Genomic DNA, 24,870 nt, shown 5'->3' on the forward strand with positions numbered 1-24,870 from the left:
GTCGTGGTTGCAGATGTATGACTTGTATTAATAGTATTTTTGTTATAGCCATTATTTATGAATGTGTTGCTGATGATTTTTAGTTCTTGTTTCAGGACTTGCTGATTGAAGCAAATTGTTGTAGCTCTGTTTTTAAGGGTGTTAATGACTCTCCATATTTTTGTGATGAGTGGTGGTATGAATTAGCATGTATGTATTGGCCCATGTGTTCCTAGACACACTAGTCACACGTCTCCTTCAGGCATTCTGTCCTTCACGGTCTACCGAAAACCGACACACACTGGCCAATACATACCTGCTAATTCATACCACCACCCATCACAAAAACATGGAGTCATTAACACCCTTAAAAATAGAGCTACAACAATTTGCTCCAACCAGCAAGCCTTGCAACAAGAACTAAAAATCATCAGCGACACATTCATAAATAATGGCTATAACAAAAATACTATTAATAAAATACTCCATAAAACAAAAACAAAAACGAATCTAGATTACAGTAAAACCATAGCCATCCCATACATTCAAACCACCCACTAAACTTAAAACCATATTCAACTCCTCTAAGGATCTTCTCCTCCCATTAGCACATCCTGGAGTCTATTGCATCCACTGAACCTGTAACTTACCGTATATTGGTAAAACAGGACAGGCAATCCCTATAAGCAAGAAAGAACACATTAGACACATTAAATATAACCATTATGGTGAAGCAGGCCTCTCAGACCATGCACTCAACACCTTACACCAAATCAACTGGAAAAGCTCCCGCTCTTTACACCACACAAAAACTTGGTATGAAAGGAAATTTAAGGAAGCCTGTGAAATCCTGATAAACCACCCAAATATCAACAACAAAGATGGCATGAAAATTCCAAGGATCTGGATGGCACACATTCAGCCTACCTAATATATAAGATCCAGCATAAGTCAGGACTCTAGCCAATCTTCAGCTAGTATTAGAAACCATTCCATACCAACTGGCTGGAATGTACAAGTATAATCATGATGTTAATATATGTATATAGATAGATACTTGTTGTTATGCCCAATGTATTTCTACAACCAACAGATAACACTAATAATAGGAGACTAGCATTAATGTTTTTTGTTTTTTTTTTCCACCGGAGGTTAGGCCAACAATTGTTGAAGCGGTTGGTCAGTATCTTTAACAAACCAGTTTGATTGTAGTGTAGCTTGTTTTCTCTGTATGGTTGTATGCTCCAGAAGATGACCTTGACATAAAGGTCGAAACGTCAAATGTAGATTTTTCGTTATATTAAACTAAAGTTTTTATTCAAACACAGTAGCTGATATGAACATCTCCCATTTTGATATCAGGTTTAATACCACTTTCCTTCATAATGTGATCCATATAGATAATGAATAACAGAGGGGATAATGTACATCCTTGTCTGACATCAGATTTAACATTAAACCACCTTTCTGTACTTCCTGCAATTCTAATCTGACTTACAACTCAAATAAAGACTAAGTATTGCTTGATATAATGCCTCATTGACACCATATAACTGTAGCATATTGAATAGCTTCTGTCTTGGCACCTTGTCATATGCCTTTTCCAGATTGACAAAACTTACATACAGATCTTTGTTATATTCCCATAATTTCTCAACTATTTGTCGTAAAGTGAAGATCTGATCCTGACAGCCTCTATTTGTCTGAATCCAGCTTGTTCTTTACCAAGCTTTTTTACCACAATTCTTCTCAACCATTTCTCAAGTATACTTGCATATATCTTACCAGGAACATTCAGTAGACAAATACCTCTGTAATTCTCTACTGAGTAACCCTTTTTATATATGAGTACTATGAGAGCTCTACTCCAATCATCTGGAATTCGTCCCTCTATCCAGGCTTTCTGAACTATGCAATGCAGCCACTGTAAGACTTTTATACCTCCGTACTTGAGCATTTCTGGTTGAACATCATCTATTCCTGCTGCCTTTCCACATTTCAGGTTTTTGATGACTTTTCTACTTCAAGTATGGATATGTATTCCTGACTGCATGCCTGGTCATTGTTTTTTACCACTGCTTTTTTCATTTAGCAATTTTTCAAAGTAATTACTCCATATTTCAAGGATATCTTTTTCTCCCGTTTTCATGTCACCTTTATCATCTCTAATTCCTTTTACAGCACTCTTTCCTCCATTTCTCAGCTTCTTCAACAACCTCCAGAATGTCTTACCACCTTCATGATATTTATTTTCTATGTTCTTACCAAAGTCCTCCCATGACTTTTGTTTAGTTGTGTTTAGCTTTCTTACATTTGTCTCTGTATTCTTTATGAGCACAAGCTGACTTATTTGCCAGGAACTTTTGATATGCTTTCTTCTTTTCTTTCACTGCCTCTTTAACTTCCTGTTCACCATGGAGTTCTGATTTTTTTATCTTTACAGACAACCTCATCACATGCCTCTTTGGTTGAATCAATCACTATTTTCTTCAGGACTTGCCATTGAATCTCAAGGGTTTAATTCTTGTTCTCAAACTCTTTCATTTTTGTTTCAATCATGTTTGTGTATTTTTAGGCTACAGTTCGCATCTGAGAACTGCTCAATTTTTATTCACTTGAAAACTTTCTTACATGTTCTTCTTTTCAATATGAAATTCAAAAATAAAAAAATTGAAAACTGAATTATATATATCAGAAATATTGTATGTGGTATTACGTAGTGGAAGAATAGAGATCATCTATGTAAACAATTAGGATCATGTGTATAAGGAAGTGAAAAGTAGATTTATTGAATCTGAATAGTGAATGAGTAGAATGCATTTTAATAACCATGCAATAGCACTTTTTTTTATGTTGATCCCATACATGAGAGTTTGAAGAATCTAGAAGTATATGAGTGCCACATGGAATGCAGATGAGGCTCGAGAGGGAAAAAGTTTATTGATGAGTTGATATTGATTCTTAGTGAGTTTCAGGTTTCAGTTTGGAAATGCTTCATAAGGATGGCTGTTCCAGAGGACAGAGATAGAATATAATAAGATGAGGAGAAGCAGGTTTAGTGCGTTTGTAGTGCGCTGATGAAAGAGCAAGCTAAGCAACTGTTGTTCTTGTTTTAATAGGCCTAACACAAAGAGTTAAAATGATGTTATAAATATAATAATAGAGAATAGTTAATTTTTAGCAAATATTCTCTATAATTATACAATCAGAAATAATTAGGAAGAAATATCATATTGCAAAAATAAGATTTGTTCTTAAAAGACACTTAAAAATACTTTCAGTATTATTTAAATTAAGGGGATATTTAATCCCACATTATTTCAAAGAAGAATAAGAAACTCTAAGATAAAAATCAAAGAGTTTCATGCCGAATATAGCAAGCTATAAAAGTTCCACAAGTTCAAGCATAAGCAAATACCTGGGTAATACAATACCTGGCAACTCGTAATAAAGGTGGATAAAGCTAGGATCACTATTCTTAGTATTAACCCTAATGTAAAACTCATCCCCTAGGACAGGGGTGTACAACCCATCGACCGCGGAGCGATTTTTGGTCGATCTCTTGTGTATTCCTCCTTACTTACAAATTTAATTAAAACTGAAAACATAATATTTTATTTATCCTTATTTTGTATTATTTTTAATTTGCTTTAAGTGTATTTTTATTGTTTATTTATTTTTCGTTAAAATTGTGAAATCAGTAATTTTCTTATAAGTCCGGGTAAATGAGTTAATTTGGATCAGTGGAAGTCAAACAGCAAGCCGAGTGATATAAGCAAAGTGTAAAAACTCGATTGTAGCTTAAATATTAAATATTCCAAAGCACATTACATTGATTTTTTACTTAGGTTAAGTCCCATGTGAATATTGTAAAAAAATAAACTTTGTCTCGGTATAGTTTGTATTAGATCTTTTTGTAAATAACTCTTTTGAAGCTAACTGAATATACTGCTTTAATAAGAATATGTTAGAGTGTTAAAAACAAAGGCAATGTTTTTGTCACCGTAGCTGTACATGGTGGCATTAGAAAGATTGTTATTGAAACTTGTATGTATGAGAAAGGCTTGCAGGCCCTAAGTGTAAACATCTCCGAGGTCAGTCAGAAAGAGTTCAAACAACTTTCTGATGGCTGGCAACTTAAAATCAAAAGAAAGCAAAAGAGAACAAAAGGCGTGCGGAACTTGAAACTTAAAATGAAAGACTCATACCGATTCTTTGAGGGTTGCCAAACTTCATGCAAGGTCTCAGAGGAGGCCTAATAAAAAGGGACTGAAGCAAGCAGAAGAGGTACCGGTTCTAGTATTGCTGTCAGAGAGACAGAGAGGCTGCCCGGATCCACGTTGCTTGAGAGAAGAGTTTCCCGCTTCCAGAATGGAGCTTCTCGGTTTGAGACATTGCTAGAGAGAGAGAGAGAGAGACTACTTCTTGGCCACAGACAAGGTTTCAAATTGCTGAAAGGAAGCCTTCCAATTGCCAGAGAAAAGTTTCCAGGCCAGGTTAATGTCAGACATTCACCAGTGTGTTGCGTTTTCATTACAGTTTGATGAATCAAATGACTTCACTGATATTGCTCAGTTAATGGTATTTATTCACATGGTATTTCAAGATTATTCAAGTAAAGAAGAACTTTTGAAAATTATACCATTATTGGGAAGGACTAGGAGAGAAGACATTTTTTCGGCATTTGATGAATTTGCGAAACAACACAAAGTTCGCTTTTTAAACTTGTGTCTATTACTACTGATGGTGCTCCTACAATGATAGGTAATAAATCAGGCTTCATTTCATTATGTAAAAACGATGACAAATATCCAGATTTTTTAACGTACCACTTTATTATTCACCAACAAGTATTGTGTGGTTAAAGATTAAACACAAAAGATGTTTTGGATATTACATTTAAAATTGTAAATTCTGTTCAAGGAAAAGCCCTGCAACGGCGGTTATTTTAAATTACAGGCAGATGATGATAGGGAACTTCTGTTGTACAATTATGTTCGCTGGCTCAGCAGAAGTCAATTTTTAGAAAGATTTCTTGTATTAATTAATGATATAAAAACTTTTCTTGATGAAAAAGGAGATATTTATCCACAATTGAGTGATAAAAGATGGTTGTTACACTTATCATTTTTAGTAGATTTCTGTATGAAATTAAGCAATTTAAATTTTGAGTTACAAGGTAGAGATAAAAATTTAATTGACATTAAGTTCAATAAAAACTTTCCAACAATACTTACTTTTATTAAAGAAAAATATAAATCACTGCAAATTTAGACATCTCCCATATTTATTAAAATTTTTTGAACAAAATCAAGAAATGCTTCGCTATGATTTAAAAGAATTTTTTCATGAGATGGAATTAGTTGAGGAAGAAATAAATTCAAGATTTAAAGATTTTAATAAAACTGAAATGATTGTATCTTTTATCAATAATCCATTTCAAGAAAACTTGAACATCACAGAAATTTCAAATAAAATTAGTGATATAAACCAAGCTGAAGTAGAACTTGAGATAATAAACCTTCAGAATAGTTCATTTAAAATCAATAAACAATGAAGTCATTTGGAAGTATGCACATGAAAAATTCCCAATATTAACTGTTATTGCACGAAAAATTGTTGTGTATCAGATCGACATACTTGTCAGAATCCGCTTTTTCAAATATGAACGGCATAAAAAATCGATGAAGAAACCAAATTACAAATGATCATTTGGATGATTGTCTGCGATTGGCCACTTCTTCATATCAACTCGACTATATCAACTTCATATCAACTTCGAAAATATTGCGAAGTCCAAACAATGCCAAATTTCACATTATCTTCTTTTTTTTTTATTCAACCAGCATTTCCTGTAACTTATGAGTTTGTAATCAATCTGTTCTTTTTTCTAACTTTGGTTTTCCAAAATAGAGAAATAAATATTTTATTCCAATATATTTGTTTTTTTTTGTTGTATTAAAATAATTAAAAGTGATAAATAAATTTTTAAAATACATGAATAAAGTTTTTAGTTGTGTGTTTTTTTTAGTTGTTTATTTGTGCGTAATCAGATATCAGGTTGGGGGAACCTGATCTATATAAGAGAGTAGATTGCCGAATAACTTATATATAAGAGAGTAGATCGCCGAATAACTTTTTATAGAAAAGTAGCTCGCGTAGTAAAAAAGGTTGAACACCACTGCCCTGGGAGATGTATGTTATTTTACATTAACGGAGATAGGTCACTACCCATGCTGGTTTCAACCTTTATTGAGGTCTCATCAGTGAGTAGGTAGACCAATAAATACCAAGATTGTAGTCATAATAGCTTTAATACCTACTCACTGATGAGACCTCAATAAAGGTTGAAACCGGTCTGGGTAGTGACCTATCTCCCTTAATGTAAAACAACATACATCTCCTAGGGGATGAGTTTTACATTAGGGTTAATACTAAGAATAGTGATCCTAGTTTTATCCACCTTTACTATGAGTTGCCCGGTATTGTACTACACAGGTATTTGCTTATGCTTGGACTCACCGAACTTTTATAGCTTGCTATATTCGGCATGAAACTCTTTGATTTTTATCTTAGAGTTTCTTATTCTTCTTTGAAATAATGTGGGATTAAATATCCCCTTAATTTAAATAATTTTTACATCGCCAAAGTGAAGCCTTTTTGGCTCTTTATTTCATTAATACTTTCAGTATTATATCTAAATGCAGATTAAATTAGACACTGAGTGCAAGCTACATTTAGCTTGCTGTCAATTTGTAAATTTTGAGTCACCATTTGATGTTCTCATTCCTTCCCTTTAGTCTTTGTTTCAACATAGAGAGAGGATATGAATTGAATGACTGAGATCAGTTTTGAATAATTTGTTGCTTTCAAATGTACAACTTATGAGCAAATGGTGCACAAATTTCAAGATTTGTCAATCTGAATGGTTAGCATTACTGTTCTCCAACTAACATGCTGTGGGTTTGAATTCCATCATTAGTAAGTATGTTTTGTGAAAATCTTTAGGTGGTAGGTGAATATCATTTACCAATCTGTAATATACACTCTGCTTGTTGGAGACCTGAAACAGCTAAAAAAAAAGTTTCATGTTTGGTTTCTATCCAACCTTTAACTTCTAATCATTTATTCTAAAATACATTAATGTTATGAGACAGTTGTGTTTTTTGAATTTCTGCTTTGATTAAAGCATAATTTCTCACATGAAGGAATGTTTGATAGCTTTCTGATGTAAAGTATATTGCTGCTATAACTCGGAATAAAAAAAAAAAAAAAAAATATATATATATATATAGATGTGAAAAGTTTAAAAAAAACAACAACCCAAGTTTATAAAATTACTTGGTATCCTTAATATATATATAGATATAAATAACTCAGAATAAAAAAAAATAATGGTAAGTTTATTTATAGGTGAAGGAGGAGCAACAAAAGAACATAAAACTAGCCTTCATGCCATTAAGTCAGTTGTGAAGAATGAAGGTTTAACTGGCTTATATGTGGGGTAAGTACGAGACCTTTAAATATTTATTAATACTTGGATCTGTTAATATTTAGTAATTGCAATTCATTCCATTCAGTTTTGATTATAATTTAGTATGTAGCCAATATATTGAATTTTTAACAAAGATTCCCTTCAGGAAGGTTTGAATAGAATTTTAACTTGGACAAATGAGTGGGATTGTAGTTTTAATAAATACAAGGTGCTGCACTTTGAATACAGAGATAAAAGGCTGCATTAGTGTAGTGGTGGAACTGTGCCAGAGAAAGTGGACAAGATTTGGGAACTAAGGTAGTGAATAACAAAAGACTAAAGTTCAGAGGATACATTGCAAGCATTGCAAAGGGCTGTACATTGATTGTATTACTGCTATGATAAGGAGTACATTGACAAGTAGGAATAAGGAGGTGGTGCCACTGTGTAAGGTATTAGTCAGACCACACAATGAAGTGTTCAGATTTGGTCAACTAGTTTTCATTATGGTGTGGAAACACTGGAGTGGATCCAGAGATGAATGACTGAAGTATATCAGGACTCTCTGGAATGTTGGTTGTGATTGAATTATTTTACATAATGCATTTTCGTTTTTGGGGAAAGTGCAGTCGAAATGACATTGTGCCTAACCAGTCTGTAGTGGCAGAGTCCCGAGGGAACAGAAAGAGGACAGGTAATCCCAATGCATAAAGGAAGCTCTGAGACACAGGTAGTGTATTACACACAAATTATTATCTCGAGTGTTTGTATTAGAAAAGTTAATTATTAGTCAATACAATATAGCAAATTTGCCTATATTCTTAAAGGGTATCCCTGGTGTGGAAACACGGGTTATTCCTATGATTCAATATTAAAACATAAATTATATATATTCTTAAGGGGCATCTCTGGTGTGGAAACACTGGTTATTCCTATGATTCAATATTAAAACATAAATGATATATATTCAGCCATATGTGATAACATGAAAGATGTTTTTAGACATACCTTAGAGAAGATCTTTGTATTCTTGATTTGTCAATTTAAAAATTTTGAGACATAATTATGGTAGAACAATGTTGGTAAATATATAAACTCATAACCTAAACTCTTAAAAGGATAATAAATTACAAGAGGAAATCAACTTACACGAATAATAATTTACAAGAGGAATTTAAAAGCTTAAAGTACATTAAAAAACATGGAAAATTTTTTACCAAAAGGGAATAAAATAAAGATAAAAATTTATTCCCTTCTGGTAAAAAAACTTCCATATATTTTAACTACTTTTTGTAATCTAGCTGTTGGGTGGACGGCCTAAGCATTAAAATTTCCCAAATCTTGGGGAGTTTAATACAAGCATATTTATTAAGATTACACTGGTTTAACAAATGTACTTCTGATTCTAAGAAAAGTCAAGTTTATATTTGTTGCAGTGAAGCATAGTATTTTTTTTTTCGTTTGATTCTATGCAAGCTATCTAAAGCATGGTCAGCTAGACCAGACTGGCAATAGTTATGGTGGCAGATCTGTTTTTTTGTTCTTCTAGGGCAGATTTCCCAGTTTGACTATAATAAGAATCTGCAAAACAAGGAATCTTGTAAACACTAGAGAGGGGTAAGGAGTGGATTCTTAGTGGATCCATACTTTTTGATACGTGTCATACTATTTTTACATATCAAACAATATGACAACCTAAGTAAATCTGTTTCTCGACCATATAGTCAGCCCCTTCAAGTTGTTTTTAACCTTTTGTCAAAAGATTGACAAAGCAGCTGTTATTGTCCTTAGCCTCTGCCACCACTTTGCAGTAGTACCTCATCAAGTTCCAACCTTAGACATCATGCTACATATAGAATATGGAATCTGTTACTTACTATTTTATATAGTGAAACCTGTGGGGTAAATAACTTTTTTATTATGTAAATATTTTGTCTTATGTATCATAAGACATCATCAATATAACTATTGAACAACAAAAGGAATTGAATTCAAAAAACAATAGTGGTCATGCTTAAATTGGAATCCCTCTATTGGGTTGAAATAAAAATTAATGAAATAAATTAAAATATAGCAGATAATTATTTAATGTAATTGAGGTAATTTCCCAAACTTTTGGAATAGTGAGACAGTTGTTCCAATTAAGATTAGGTCTATGAAGTAAGGCTTCAGCACTTTCTTTATTTAAACGTTCATGTTTATATATAGATCTATGTAGTAGCCTAGTTTTTTGCCATTGGATCCTGTGGTTAGCATTTTATATTCCATCTTGTGCAAGGCAAGATTTGTGAGGTTTATGTAGTTCAGTGGATGTGGCTTTTGCATACCACGGTGCTTGACTGCACGAAGGAAGACTTCTTGGTTTCAAATCTAGTCGGTGAGTAGAAGACATTGTTTTTTCGATCAGTTCCCGAGTTAGTCTATCTCTGGCACGGGCAAGCAGGTTTTTTCTCCTGGAAACTTATGGTTTTTTGTCCCTTAAACTCAATAAAATCGACCATAGAACCCACATTATTTCAGACATTAAATACAAGTGTTAGGGTTAGGGACCACACGATGGCGGCACTTGTTGAGCCATCTCTCTTCACTGCATGCCGCTAAATTATTGATAGCCTTGGACAAGCTATCTCTGATTGGGTACCAGTGGAGATTGAACTGCCCACTCAGTCTCCAAAAGTTAGATAGGGCTAAAATAGGCCTCGCCTGCTCCCTACATATGGGAATAAAAAGGCGTTAGCTGATTTTTGATTGATAAGACGGACTACTTACCTCTTACTACTACTATTGCCAATAATATAATCAGGCTTGACATAGCTAACATTCTTAAGCATCTCCGCCTACAAGAAATCAAGAAAGGACAGTGGCTGCCCTAGTTCTTATATGATTAGAGGAATACAGGCAAATGATAGTAGTTAATTCAGCAAAGCAACACCCATTAAAATAGCTATTAAAAAAAAGTGTCAGAATGCAAAAAATAGCATCTGTATGAAAATGACTGGAGAAAATCATTAAGAGGGGAATCACCTGTAGGCGGATTGCCTAACAGATGACCCCACTCTTTTGTATGTAATCAAGAATTCATAGGGCGATTCGAGATGCATCATTCAAATTATTATTATTATTATTATTATTATTCTGGCCTCCATGGAGTCAAAAGATTCATCATGGGAGGGCCTTCCTAAGAAACACAAAGTCTATCAAGACTCATCGAGGGGAGATCCCCCCCCCCTCCCCTAAGAAACACAAAGTCTATCATACCACTCCTTGAACTCATTGACCGTTCTCGCTCTCACCACACCATCAGGCAATGCATTCCATGGTTCAACCCCCCCTCCATGCAAAGAAACCACTCCTCACCCTCTTGCTCACAGTTTCCTTTCGTAACTTCCAGGGATGGCCTCTTGTCATCACTCCTTCCTACTGTTCAATCAAGCGAAAGAACTCCCCAGTGTCAACCCTGTAACCACTTCCTCTCAACAGTTTAAAAGTGTCAATCACCTCTCCTTCTATCCACCAAACTCTGCAGTCCACATTCCCTCAGCCGATCCTCATAACTATCATTGTACAGTCCTGAAACCACCTTTGTCATCCGTCTTCGTACCCTTTCCACAGTTAATTTGAGAACAGTAGTCTAAGTGTGGTCTGATCAGAGACTTATACAATGGAATGATAACCCTTTTATCTCTGCAGGTCAGTGTCCTCATAATTGCCGCAATCCTCTGTGTTACCTTCACCACCTTTGCAATGTGTCCCCCAAATTTCAGGTTTCTATCAATCATCAACCCTAGATCTCTTGTCTCTCCTACTTCCTCCAGTATAACTCTTCCCATAGAGTATGCAGCATCCCATTGATGTTTCCCAAACCTCAAGACCTTACATTTTGCTGCATTAAACTGAAACCCCCATTCATTTGCCCATCTATATAGCTTATTCAGTTCCTCTTGCAGGGCTGCCACATCTGCACTATTACTAATAATCCTTCCCAGCTTCACATCATCTGCAAACAACTGAATATCCCCTTGCAATCCACTGACAATGTCATTGATATAAAGGTTAAACAATATAGGTCCCAGTACTGGGCCCTGTGGGACCCCACTTGTAACCCTCTGCTTCCTTGAAACTGCCCCACCATACACAACTCTCTGATACCTATCAGACAGCCAATCCTGAATGCAGTTGACCAATCTGACATCCAGACCCATGTGCTGCAACTTAAATATCAGCTTTCTTAGACTTAGCCTTTGCTAAGTCTAAGAAAATGGCAGTATATACCTTTTCCTCATCTAATGCTCGTGTAACTTTATCATAAAAGCACATTGCCAATACAAGAGCATCCCTTCACAAATCCATGTTGACTCTCACAGATAACATTACCCTCATCTGCCCAATACTGTATACAGTCCTTCACTGTTTTCTCCAAAATCTTAACAACTACTGATGACACGCAAACTGGCCTATAATTAGGCACTTCCAGTCTTTTACCACCCTTATGCAATGGCACTATCTTACCTTCCTTCCATTCCATGGGCACCTTTCCAGCAGCCAGACATTCATTGAAAAGCCAGGTCAAAGGCACTGTCAGTTCCCTGCACATTCTCTCAAAACTCATGGTGAAATACCATCCAGTCTCACAGCTTTATTGACATCCAGAGCACTCAGTATTTGAAACACACTCTCCTCCTGTACCTCAAACCTGCCCTATCCCTCTAGCATTAAAACTGACTCCTCCAGGATGAAATACTCCAATAAAGTGTTCATTGAACAATTCTACTATGTCCTCTGCATCAGTCACTCTATTCCCATTTTTATCCCACAATATCATTCTTCCACAGTCATTTCTCCTCCTACTGGCCACATAGCTAAAAAATTCCCTAGGATTTTCTTTGGATCTTAGGGCCAATCTCCTCTCATATTCCAGTTTCGCTTTCCTTAGCACACTAGTCACTCTTCTGGCCTGTGTCTTATATTCCTCATGCATCTTCTCTTCACCTGTCTCCTTATATCTCTTCCATAGCCTCTTTTTCGCATGCAATTCCTGTTTAATATTGTTTGTCATCCACTTTACTCCAAATTCCTCATGCATCTTCTCTTCACCTGTCTCCTTATATCTCTTCCATAGCCTCTTTTTCGCATGCAATTCCTGTTTAATATTGATTGTCATCCACTTTACTCCAAATTGCATCCTCTTCTTCACTCGCGGTATACAACTTACCATTGCTGATAACAAATATTCTTTCACAATTTCCCACGCACTAGTGATATCCCGGCCTTCCAATTCCTACTTCCATGAAACTTCCCCAAGTTGACGTCTAAGACTATTATAATCACCTGCCTTATAATTCCACATAAGTTCCCGTCTCTTTGATACTCCTGCATGTCTATTCATTTTCCAAGTCAAAACCATATGGTCACTCTCTCCAACTGGTTGGAGAGACGTCAACTCAATTATTATCAACTCTTCTGATGCTATAACCAAATCCAAAACTTTTGAACCTCTTGTTCCCTCTGTTACATGTTGCCTAAGACATTTGTCCCTCAAGAATTCTAGAAATTGCATTCCATTATTGCTACATGCATCTTCCTCTCCCCAGTTTATACTACTGTAGTTAAAATCTCCCATAACAATCATTCTTCTTGCACTTGCCAAACTCAACTGTCTAAACATTTCCTGGTCCCCATCCTCTGTACTCCTGGGTCTGTAGCAACACCCACTAAATATCCTGTCTTGCCCATGTCTACCTTACACCATATGCTTTCAAAATCATTAGTGTCACTGCCTTCCAAAGTCTTCACTCTTAGAGGACATAGGTCATCACTTATCATAAGCAGTACTCCACCACCATGCTTTCCCTTCCTATCCTGCCGAAAAATGCTGTACCCAGTGACTTCTATTCCTGTTATTATATCCTCTTCTGTCAACCACGTCTCAGTGATCCCAATAATTTTTGCTTAGGCTGATGCTATCTGTGCCACCAATTCCTCTCCCTTATTCCAGATACTCCCGGCATTAGTATATAGCATATAAATGCCGTTGTCTCTTTACCCAGCGTTATCCCCTCTAGAGGGAATAATGCTGATGCTGGGTATAGATATTCTAATGCAGAAATATTCTAAGGTTGATCAGATTTGAGATCTTTGAAGTGTTAGACATTAAATATGAAGTTTCTTGAAGAATGGAGCATACTGTTATCAGGAAAACTCTGAATAGGATTTGAAGTTAGCATGATGAGGTTATTGATGTAAAGGAGGAAGAACATTGGTTGAGAGTACACAATTCTGAGATGCTCTAGCATTAATAAAGAAACCTGATGGGAGGAAGTCATCAGCCCTGACATGCAATAAGCAACAAAAGAGGAAGCTAGCAATCCAGTCACAAAGAGTAGGAAAGAGAGAAACCATAAGATAGTATCTTTTGAAAACACCTGAATTCCAGACACAATCTAATGCTTTAGAAATATGAAATATGATCACATGGGTTTCTCCAAATCCTTTCATGTGGGTAAGGTTAGCGAGAAGTTTGGCTGTAAATTGGAATTCTGAAATACTGCATTGTTATTTGGAAGTAATGTTTGGATCATGGTATGCACTCGATTACCCAAAATGTCCAAATAATCATGTTCAGTAATTCTGCCATGAAGATAATAATGGGACCAACAGAATACTGCGATATTGCTGCACAGACCATCACAGAACCGTCTCTGTTTACTGTTGGAACCAGCATTCCAGATTCTTGGCTTCCTTGGATGTTCTCCAAACGTAAACTCATCCTGATGTAGGAAACAACATGAAGTTTGACTCATCTGACTATATCACGTTTCTAATTTTCTAAATTTGATGGTCGTGACACCATTTACATATGAGCATTCTTTTCAGTAATCAGAGGTTTAGTAATTGCAGCTATACCATGTAGATTGGATTTATGAAGCTCATGTTGGACAGTTTTTGAGGAAATAGTTTCTACCAGATGATTATTGAGTTCTGCTGTTATCCATGCTGCAGTAGTTCTGTGATTTTTTTTTCAAAATAACCTTTCTCAATGCCTGATGATCGCTTTCTGTTATTTTTTATTTCCATCCACCATTTCTCTTCAATGATGGTGTCTTGCCATGATCTGTATATACTGACATAACCTTAGAAACTGTCAATCTTGATACACCTAATAATGTGGCAGTTTTTTGACACTGATGCTCCAGTTAAATATGCACCAATGATTTGCCTATTTTTTAGCATAAATTTTCAATCAGTACAGTCACTGATGCACTTGCATGAGAACTACAAAGTGTAAGCCAAACAAGAATATTCAATGCAGCCACCACATTTTTTTCAATGTGGCCAACACAAAAACTTCTATTCCTTTATTTTCCTTTATTTTGTCCAGCCGAATGAGAAACTGGATTTTTTGATGTCAATTATTGAACATATATTGTCTTTTTTTTTATCATGGACTGCACAGGCACATTTTTAGAGAATCAGTGCTTGAATAGAAATTGTGAAGTGGGGAGAGGAGTGAAGGCTCTCATTCAAGTAAGGAGTATTTCAGTTATTTGCTCAGAACAGGTGTTTGGATTGAGAGAGTGGAAACAATCAAACCAGAGGCTATAGAAATAGCAGAGGTAATTCCACGACACCATTGTGCCATATTGTATGAGGCTAAGAATAGCTGGGAGTAGAGTTTGAGGCTCTGCTATTTTTCTGTCTCTGGTACTCGAGACATTTTTTTCCCCCAAGTCCTGTGAATTCCCAGAATAGACTATATGATTTCACTCATAAAAATTAAAATATGTGTTATATTTTTTAAAAGTGCGTCAACAGCTAAATGATGAATGGCATGATAAGGCAGATTAAATTTACAACCGATGTTTTTTTTTTTTCCAAATTTCTGCATCATCCTTACTCCATCGGTTGTTATAATCAAAAAATATATATATATATGATAAAGGTTCTTTTCATCCTAGACAGGATTCCAACCCAAGTATTTTTCCAACCAAATGATTTCATCTGTGGAGACTCAACATCTGATGAACAATACTGAAATATCTGAAGTGGTAGACAAAAATTAAAGATTTTTTTCTAGCTTTTTTTTGCATTTATGGTCATAGGTGCAAAAAAGAAGCTTACCATATTACCATATTTTTTGCCTTATAATGTTGTTGACATGTTGTTGTATTGGATGCATTGCATTTTTCATGTTTGAATTTTTGGAAAATAAAATTCTTTGCAGTATGAGATGCATAAAGTTTTAACAATAGTATATATATTTTTTAACCTTTGGAATCAATATTAGCTATCTGTTAAAGTTCAAAATTGTGTTGTTTTCTAGCATTTATGACGAATCTGTGAAACTCAATAATTTTATTTGCAAATTCGTCTGGAATTTTTTTGTGATATTTTCGTTTTTGCAAGCATGCATAAATCATTTCTCTGCATAAATATAAAGCTCCATGATGGCAACCTTGTAAAATTGATGATATTTCTTTCTGTTGCCAATAATTTTGCTTGTTAAGTAATTATTTTTGTAGATACGCAGCATCCTGATCTTCTTTGATCCAATATCCAAGTTTTTAATTCATTTTCAATTTCTGGCCATTTTGCTGATTTTTTGTGGATATTGTGTTTTTTAGAATTTGCTTCTATTAATTGCTGTTCTTGTTTACTCCAAGTTCTTACCATTTTTTTCTGTAGGTGAAGACCCAAAGTACTGCTCTGCTGTCCTATCGGCATTCTTTTTTGATTCGATCACACTACGCTTAAATGCAATCATATATCTATGTCTGTGCTTCACAGAATCTATGGGTTATAAAAAAATTTAAATAGAATAATGTCTTGATTACTAATTACCAACAATCAATGACACATCGTCACTGCATATACATAAAAAACACGTCGGTGTATAAGACACACCATACAGTGCACTGGCTTATAAGATGCATTCAGTTTATAGGATGCATCTTAATTTTCAGATAAATTTTTGGTACAAAAAGTGCATCTTATGAGGTGAAAAATACAGTAACTTTAAGATACTTGACTGGTTCTTTGGTAATACATAATTCTTCTTTGAAATTGATTTGCATATAAACTATTGGCAATTGTTCAAATTGAGATTCCATCTTCAGTGACAATCTAGATACAGACTCACTTAATTTTCTTGCTTTTTAAAAGTCTAAAATTGACTGATCAGCCTTAATTCTTTTTGAACTACTTCAAGGCTTCATATTTTTCTCAGTGTGTCTTTTAAAATATTATTCATGAAATATGCATGAATCACATTTTAAAGTTGTGATAGTAGGAAAGACACAGAAGTAGAAAAAATAATTGAGCTACTAAGTTCTTCTTTCGGCTTGATCTGCTGAGTTAGAGAAGGGGAGCCACTTAGTGTTATGAATGTTGAAATCTCTTAGGAAGATAATCTCACAGTTTTTGTAATTAGACCAAATGAAATCAACTTTTAGAGATAGGTAATCAAAACGATGTGGTTATCTGAATGAAGAAAATTTTGCATATTCTATTATTCGGTACAAAATAAGCCGATAAGTGCTATTACTAACTGGCTTATTTCTATTTTATGTTATTACCATAAAATAAATTAAAACTCAACATGTTGTTACTGTGCCATGAATAGCTGGTTGCTTGTACTATGTGCCGGCCTGGTTGGCCAAGTAGTTAGCGTATCCGCTCTCCAGCCAAAAGGCAGCGGGTTCGAATCCCGCTGTGGGCATAGATGTTTGTGATTGTCTGTGAAGAAAATACTAGTGGTGGTGGTGGTCGGTAGTTAGCGCTGGTGTAGTTGCAGTTCGAGTTGGTGGAGACAGAGAGCTGTGAAGCAGGTGCCATCCCTCGATGAGTCTTTGGACTCCCTGGAGGGGTCATGTAATAATAATAATACCTGAGCTCTCTGTAAATATTTTTATAATGCCTGCATACATATCCTCTTATTAATCATATTCCATTACGACTGAATCAAACAATCATCAAAACAGTTTGTGATAACCTGTATGCCCCAATACACGCAATTGTGAAAATACAAAATATTGACAACACAAAACATGCCACAGAATCCTCATTACATAAATGAAACAGGCAGTTATTAAATCTTGTTTTACTCGTCAACTAAAAAATTCTTGTCATGAAAGAGCTTATTTTTGAAGCTCTGGTGATAAATTTCCTTTGTCATACAGCTTTAAAGTAGTGCCTAAAGTATTATATATAACTTATACAATTAAGGTAAATTGCATTTCTTAAATTTAGAATTGTTATGAAATTCAGAACTATTCTTTATATATATAAATAGACCAGTTTGTGCAGAATAACACAATTTTTCCCCTTTCCTTTACAGGTTATCTGCAGGCCTCCTGAGACAAGCAACATATACAACTGTTAGAATGGGTGTTTATACATCTCTTTTTGAAAAATTCAGGTACTGTGCTATATTAAAAGTTTATATATATATATATGTAATTTTATACTAGCTCACCAGTCAGGTGTCAGTCAGGTAGAGGACTGCAGTTACCTAATGTATCATTCACATGTTCCTTTCTCAGATCTGGTCAGTTTCTAAGCTTTTGCTAATGTCTTGATTGATTTTTACCCTGTGTCACTACCGGTGTTGAAGCACATATGTTCACTGATATGTTTATCAGTCTATTAGATGTGGAGGAAAAAACTAATGCATTTTATCAGTGATACATTTCTATTTATTGTTTATTACTGATACATGAACATATGAAAATAACATTTACACATGTTTGGGTATCAGTAATTTCACATGTTTTCAGTTATAAAGCTTATGGTATGTCTTCAGATTCTTATGTTGGTGGGAATCAATTTCTTCAGTGCCATTTACAAATGCTGAAGATAAAAACTTTGAAAAACATCATAAAAATGCTCAGCAAAATTAAAAAACAAGAAATAAAAATTAATTCTTAGGTTTTTTTTTTCAGCCTGTAACTTTTCCTCATTGCTAGGGTAAAGGCTTCTCCCATTGCGGGAGGGTTGGATCTACTTCTCCCATGGTGACCCACTCCATCTTGGGAGAGCATTTATTCACTTGTATAAATGAATGTATGAAGGTGGAAGACAATCACAAATATCCATGCCTTGGCAAGATTCAAACCCGCAGCCTCTTGGCTGGAGAGAAGATAATCTAACCACTCGGCCATCCAGACCGGCATTGTTAGGTCTACATAAATTAATTAAAATAGTGAATTTGGATTGGCTCCAAAAGAGTTGGATGGCCAGTGCTAGTGATGTCATATGATGTGGTGGCAACCTGACAAAAACAATTGACAAACATTTAGGTGCATTTTTAGAATCGATATAAAGAAATTATAGATTTTGGGAAAATAAAAAAAAGGAAACTTTCCAACTTTTTGCATATTTCATCATTGGGTAATTATGGCTGTCTGCTTTGCATCTTTTAGGTTACCATGTAGACTCGACTATACAAATATTATTGAATCAAAAAATGAAACAAATTGCAAACAAAAACCAAACCTTGAATTCTCAGTTGCAAACTCTGACGAAGGACATTGATTGATTCGGCTAGGGAGGTGTGTTGTGAAGGTGTTTGTAATGACAGAAAAATAAGAACACCATGGTGGATACTTAAAGAAACAGTCTTGGAAAAGAAGAAAACATACCAAACGTTTTTAGCAAATAAGTTGGCAGATGCCCTAAAAGAATACAGAGAAAACTGTAAGAGAGCTAAGCTGTGTGTAAAAGCAGAACAAAAGGCATGAAAAGACTGTGGTAAGAATTTAGAAAATAAATATCAGGAAGGTGGCAAAATGTTCTGGAGGCTATTGAAGTAGCTTAGAAATGGAAGAAAGATTACTGTAAAAGGAATCAAAGATGATAAAGGTGACATGAAAACTTAAGATAAGGATATCCTAGATGTCTGGATTAATTATTTTGAAAGACTTAAATGAACTAAGCGGTGACAGAAGCATACTAGAAAAATTTCAAGAGGAATGCAAAGAGCAGTATATATCGATACTAGAAAAAGCCATCAAAAACTTGAAATATGGAAAGGCAGCTGGAGTAGGTGATATTTGACTCAAAATGCCTAAGTATTGAGGTTTTGCAGTGGCTACACTGCATAATTCAGAGGGCCTGGTCAGAAGGTCAAATTGCCAATGATTGGAGTAGACCTCTCATGGTACCCATCTGTCAAAAAGGAATTAAACTGAATGTAAGAACTACAGAGGAATTTCTCTAATAAGAGTTCCATGTAAGATTTATGCAAGCATACTTGAAAACAGGTTGAGAAAGATTATGGAAGAGAAACTTGGAAAAGAACAAGCTCGGTTCAGGCCAAATGGAGGTTGTCAAGATCAAATTTTCAATATAAGACAAATAGTTGAGAAATCATGGGAATATGACAAGGATCTGTACTTAAATTTCGTAGATCTGGAGAAGGCATACGACAAGGTGCCCAAACAATCATCATCAAATTCCTGATATATACCCTCAAGGGGTGTATAGGATATGATAATACTACATGAAAAATTTATATCATTACTAACTTCCTATCTAACATTTCAACCTGTGAAGACTACAATATTATCAGGTCTTATATTTCTGTCTTCTAAGGCACTTTTTACTGTATCAATCCACCTATATCTTGGTCTTCTGCTGGGTCTTTTTTCCTGCCAACCTGGCAGAGACAACTTGTTTTGCTAATCTTTCCTCTCCCATTCTGTTTAAGTGACCATACCACCTGAGATTAGCTCTGCTAATGCATTCCTAGATGCTGACAATGTCTTAAGTTCTTTTCTAATATCCTTATTTTTAATATAATGTTGCCATTGTCATTTGTTTATGCCATTAATCTTTCTCAGGACTCTTATGTCTGCAGTCTCTAGTCTTTGGTTAAGTGTTTTACTTCTAATCCATCTCTCAGATCCATAAGTTAAAATTGGTTTAAACACTGTCTTGTATACAGCTAATTTAGTGTTTTGACTAATTTCTCCCTTATTCCATATAAATTTATTCAGTTGATTACCTACTATACCAGCTTTGTTGATTCTGTTGTCTATTTCCATATTTAATTTACCATCTTCACTAAAATTCGTGCTTAAGTAGCTGAAATGTTTTACTTGTTCTATAGGTTCTCCATTCACAATGCAGTTGATATTTTCAATGTTTCTGTCTATTTTCATTGTCTTTATCTTTTTCATGCTGACATTCATACCATATCTATTACAACAGTTCTTCAATTTAGTCAAGGAATCTTGCAGACTTGTAGCAGATTTATTTAAAAGTATAACGTCATCCCCATAAAGCAAAGAGCTGAGATTAACATCTCCAATTTTGATATCATTTTTAATACCACTTTCCTTCATAATGTGATCCATATAGATAATGAATAACAGAGGGGATGATGTACATCCCTGTCTCACACCAGATTTAACATTAAACCATCTTCCTGTACTTCCTTCAATTCTAACTGATAACTTACAACTTAAATAAAGACTAAGTATTGCTTGATATAATGCCTCACAACAATATAACTGTAGTGTTTTGAATAGCTTCTCTATTGGCACCTTGTCATATGACTTTTCCAGGTCTACAAAACTTAAATACAGATCTTTGTTATATTCCCATTATTTTTCAACTATCTGTCATAAAGTGAAAATCTGAACCTGACAGCCTCTGTTTGGCCTGAATCCAGCTTGTTTTTCACCAAGCTTTTCTTCCACAATCCTTCCCAACCATTTCTCAAGTATACTTGCATATATCTTACCAGGAACACTCAGTAATCAAATACCTCTGTAATTCTCACATTCAATTTTATTTCCATTTTTATATATGGGTACTATGAGAGCTCTAATCCAATCATCTGGAATTCATCCTTCTGTCCAGGCCTTCTGAACTATGAAGAGTAGCTACTGTAAGACTTTTATACCCCCATACTTGAACATTTCTGGTCAAATATCATCTACTCCTGCTGTCTTTCCACATTTCAGGCTTTTGATGGCTATTTCTAATTCAAGTATGACTATGTATTCTTGACTACATGCCTAGTCATTGTTTTTTACCACTGTGCTGTCATCACTGCTTGTTTCATTTAGCAATTTTTCAAAGTAATCACTCCATACTTGAAGTATGGAGTGATTACTTTTGAAAACAAGAGAAAAAGAGATCATTTTATCTTATCTTCTAAGGCACTTTTTATCTCTAATTCCTTGTACATCCCTTGTACATTTCCTCCATTTCTGAGCTTCTTCAGCAACCTCCAGAATATCTTGCCGCCACCTTGATATTTATTTTCTATGTTCTTACCAACAGCGTGTAGCTTTCTTACATTTCCCTCTGTATTCTCTAAGAGCACAAACTGCCTTATTTGCCAGGAACTTTTGATATGCTTTCTTCTTTTCCTTCACTGCTTCTTTAACTTCCTGTATTCACCATGGAGTTCTGATTTTTCTATCCTTGCAGATGATCTCACCATGCCTCTCTGGCTGAATCAACCAGTGTTTCTTCTGGCTTTGCCACTGAATCTCCAAGGTTTGGTTTCTATTCTCAAATTCTTTCATTTTTTCTTCAATAATCTTTGTGTATTTTAGTCTACAGTTCACATCTGAGAACTTCTGAACTTTTATTTGCTTAAAACTTTCTTACATGTTCTTCTTTTCGATATGAAATTCAATTTTATTCTGCTCAAGACTAAATGGTGATCGCTTTCAATTTCAAATCCTCTGTACACTCTGGTGTCCTGCACCAGGGAGAAAACATCACTATCGACAATAACATTGTCAATGAGACTTTTCTTATTCCTTGCCTCTTCTCTCCGTGTGAATTTGTGCAAGTTTTTATGTTGGAACATTGTGTTAGTAATAACCAGTCCATGTCCTGAACAGAAATCCAATAGGTATTTGCCATTATTATTAGCTTTGCTCTTTTCTCCAAATTTTCTCAAAATATTTTTGTATGTCTGACAATCATTTCCTACTCTGCTATTTAGATCCCCAACAAGGGGATCTAAATAGCAGAGTAGGAAATGATTTTCTTTTTCATTGTGTCAGTTGCTTTCTCTAAAGCCTCAAAAAATTCCTCTGCTTCTACCTTAGTAGAACCTTTTGGTACCATAGGCACAAATAAGTCTCATTGCTCATTTCCCCATTCTGATATTTGCCCACATCATTCTACTTGAGCCTGCCTGCCATTCAAGAAGATTAGCCTCATATTTAGTGTTGAATGCTATTGTAAAATTAGTGTAAGTCAAGGATACATGTTATCTCCACTCTTATTCATCATCTATGTGGATCACATTATGAAAGAAAGTGGCATCAAATCTGATATTAGAATTGGAGATGTCAAACTTAGCTCTTTGTCTTATGCAGATGATGTTGTACTCCTAAACACATCCAGTGCAAGTCTCCAGGATTCTTTAACTAAATTGAGTAACAAAAAAGGCCAAAACTATGAAAATAGGCAGGAGCATAGAAAACTTCAGGTGCTTCCGAATAAAGATCCTATGGCACAAGTAAAATATTTCGGCTATTTAGCCACAGTTTTTAGTGAAGATGGTAGGTAAATCTGCCATCTTCACTAAATAGACAGAATAAGCAAAGCTGGTATGATGGGTAGCTAGCTGAATAAATTTATATGAAATTTATAATATGAAAAATTTATATGTATAAATTTATATGGAATACAAGAGAAATTAGCCAAACCACCAAACTAGTATACAAATGTTTAAACCAACCAGTTTTAAGACAGTGTTTAAACCATTTTTAAGTTATGGATCTGACAGTGGGTTAGGAATAAAGAACTTGATTAGAGACCGCAGATATGAGGGTTCTGAGAAAAATTAGGGGAGTAAACTGAAGGAATCAATGACAGAATCATATTAAAAATGAAGATATTAGAAAGGAACTGGACATTATTAGCATTCAAGAATATCTAAACAGAGCTAATCTAAGGTGGTTTGACCACTTAAATAGAATGAAGAAAGGTTAGCAAAACTGGTGTTTGATGCAAAGATGATATGAAAGAGACCCAGATGAAGACCAAGATCTAGGTGGATTGATTCAGTCAGAAGTTCCTTAGAAGCACGAAATATTAGATATTACAAGATTGGAGTGCTCACAAGTAAAAGATTGATTTGGAGAAAAATTGTTGATAGGAGATTAATAATAATGTAAACTTAATCATGAAGTGCTGTCATAGTAACCTGAACATCCCTTGTGAGTACATATCAGAAAATTGATGATAATGATGATGATGTCTTCATTAATTGGTTACTTTGTAGTATGCTATGCAAATTTTCTTGAAATTGATTTAGAAATTTTTCTGCTTTGATGAAAGCTAATTTTACAGATCTTCAGAGAAAATTATCTAGATTTAATAATACATTATAGTTTTATATATAATGGCTATTAAATTTAGCAATTATATATATATATACATATATATATATATATGATACAACAGATTCACTTGGCTGAGGGACATTTTTGAAACAGATTAAAGTCGAGAGATAAAAATAGAAATACTATTTTTATTTTCAGAAGTTTTTATTTAAATAATACACACATCTAGTTTCATCTTCTGAGAAGACTTCATTGGGTGCTTTACACAAAGAGACATACAGAAAAAAAATAGCTATAAATTAAATTTAAAGCTAAATTAGAAGAAATGGAGCTGATATGAGGTAGAGATATATAGCCTTTTACATCATCTCTGTCTTCGATATGGCAAGGAGGTCAAATAAAAAGTAGTTTCTGTCTGTTTAGAATAATCATTTTTCTGAAAGGTTGTGAGAAGAAACTCTAGTTGTTGATATCCTCTTCTTCTTCACAGAGAAGGGAGTGGGCACATTTAACTGATGAACAGATAATGGCAAGTTTTTGAGGCAGACAGTGATGAAATTTTGCATGAAGATATATATCTATTGGTGTGAGTTGGTTTACTGTAAATAGGGGGGGGGGTCTTCAATTTTATAGATACACAGTTGAGTTTGTGACCTGACCCATTGCATTAATACTGTTTTTTTTTTTTTTTTTTTTCAAAATGAATTTGAAATTTTCAAATTTTTCAAGGAATGAAGCTATCACTTCATTCCCATTAAAGCCTAGGTTATGGAAGAGATATATAGATGATATTTTCTTAATCTGAAGTTGGTGAAGTTATGCACCTGATTTCTTAAAAGAGTTCCTAAACCATCTCAATAGTCAATACCCAAAAATACACTTTACTTCAGAATTAGAAGTCTCTCAATTAGTCAGACTCATTGAGAGAGAGAGCATCCATACACCTACATTAGCCATTATACTTTCTCTTTAACTCACCACTTCAACAGGCAAGCTGTTTCACTCTCACACTGCTCTGTGAGAAAAATATCTGGCTCCTACCCTTTCATGACTGTGCAAAACTTAATTTTCATGGATGTTCCCATATTCTTTCCACACCTTCCA

At 34.7% G+C, this 24,870-nt stretch overlaps 1 protein-coding gene across 1 annotated transcript in view; it reads left to right on the forward strand.

The window, feature by feature from the left end:
- LOC150107757 (mitochondrial 2-oxoglutarate/malate carrier protein) overlaps nucleotides 1-24,870 on the forward strand; it is a 221,365-nt gene that overhangs the window by 38,600 nt on the left and 157,895 nt on the right. The window contains exons 3-4 of the mRNA XM_090391516.1: nucleotides 7,393-7,483; nucleotides 17,787-17,867. Coding sequence (XP_090247642.1) covers nucleotides 7,393-7,483; nucleotides 17,787-17,867 — 172 coding nt within the window. The remainder of the gene's footprint in view (nucleotides 1-7,392; nucleotides 7,484-17,786; nucleotides 17,868-24,870) is intronic.

Source organism: Typopeltis vanoorti, chromosome 4, assembly GCF_054136105.1.
Source record: "Typopeltis vanoorti isolate ZY-2024b chromosome 4, IOZ_Tvanoo_1.0, whole genome shotgun sequence".
NCBI classification, from domain to species: Eukaryota; Metazoa; Arthropoda; class Arachnida; order Uropygi; family Thelyphonidae; genus Typopeltis; species Typopeltis vanoorti.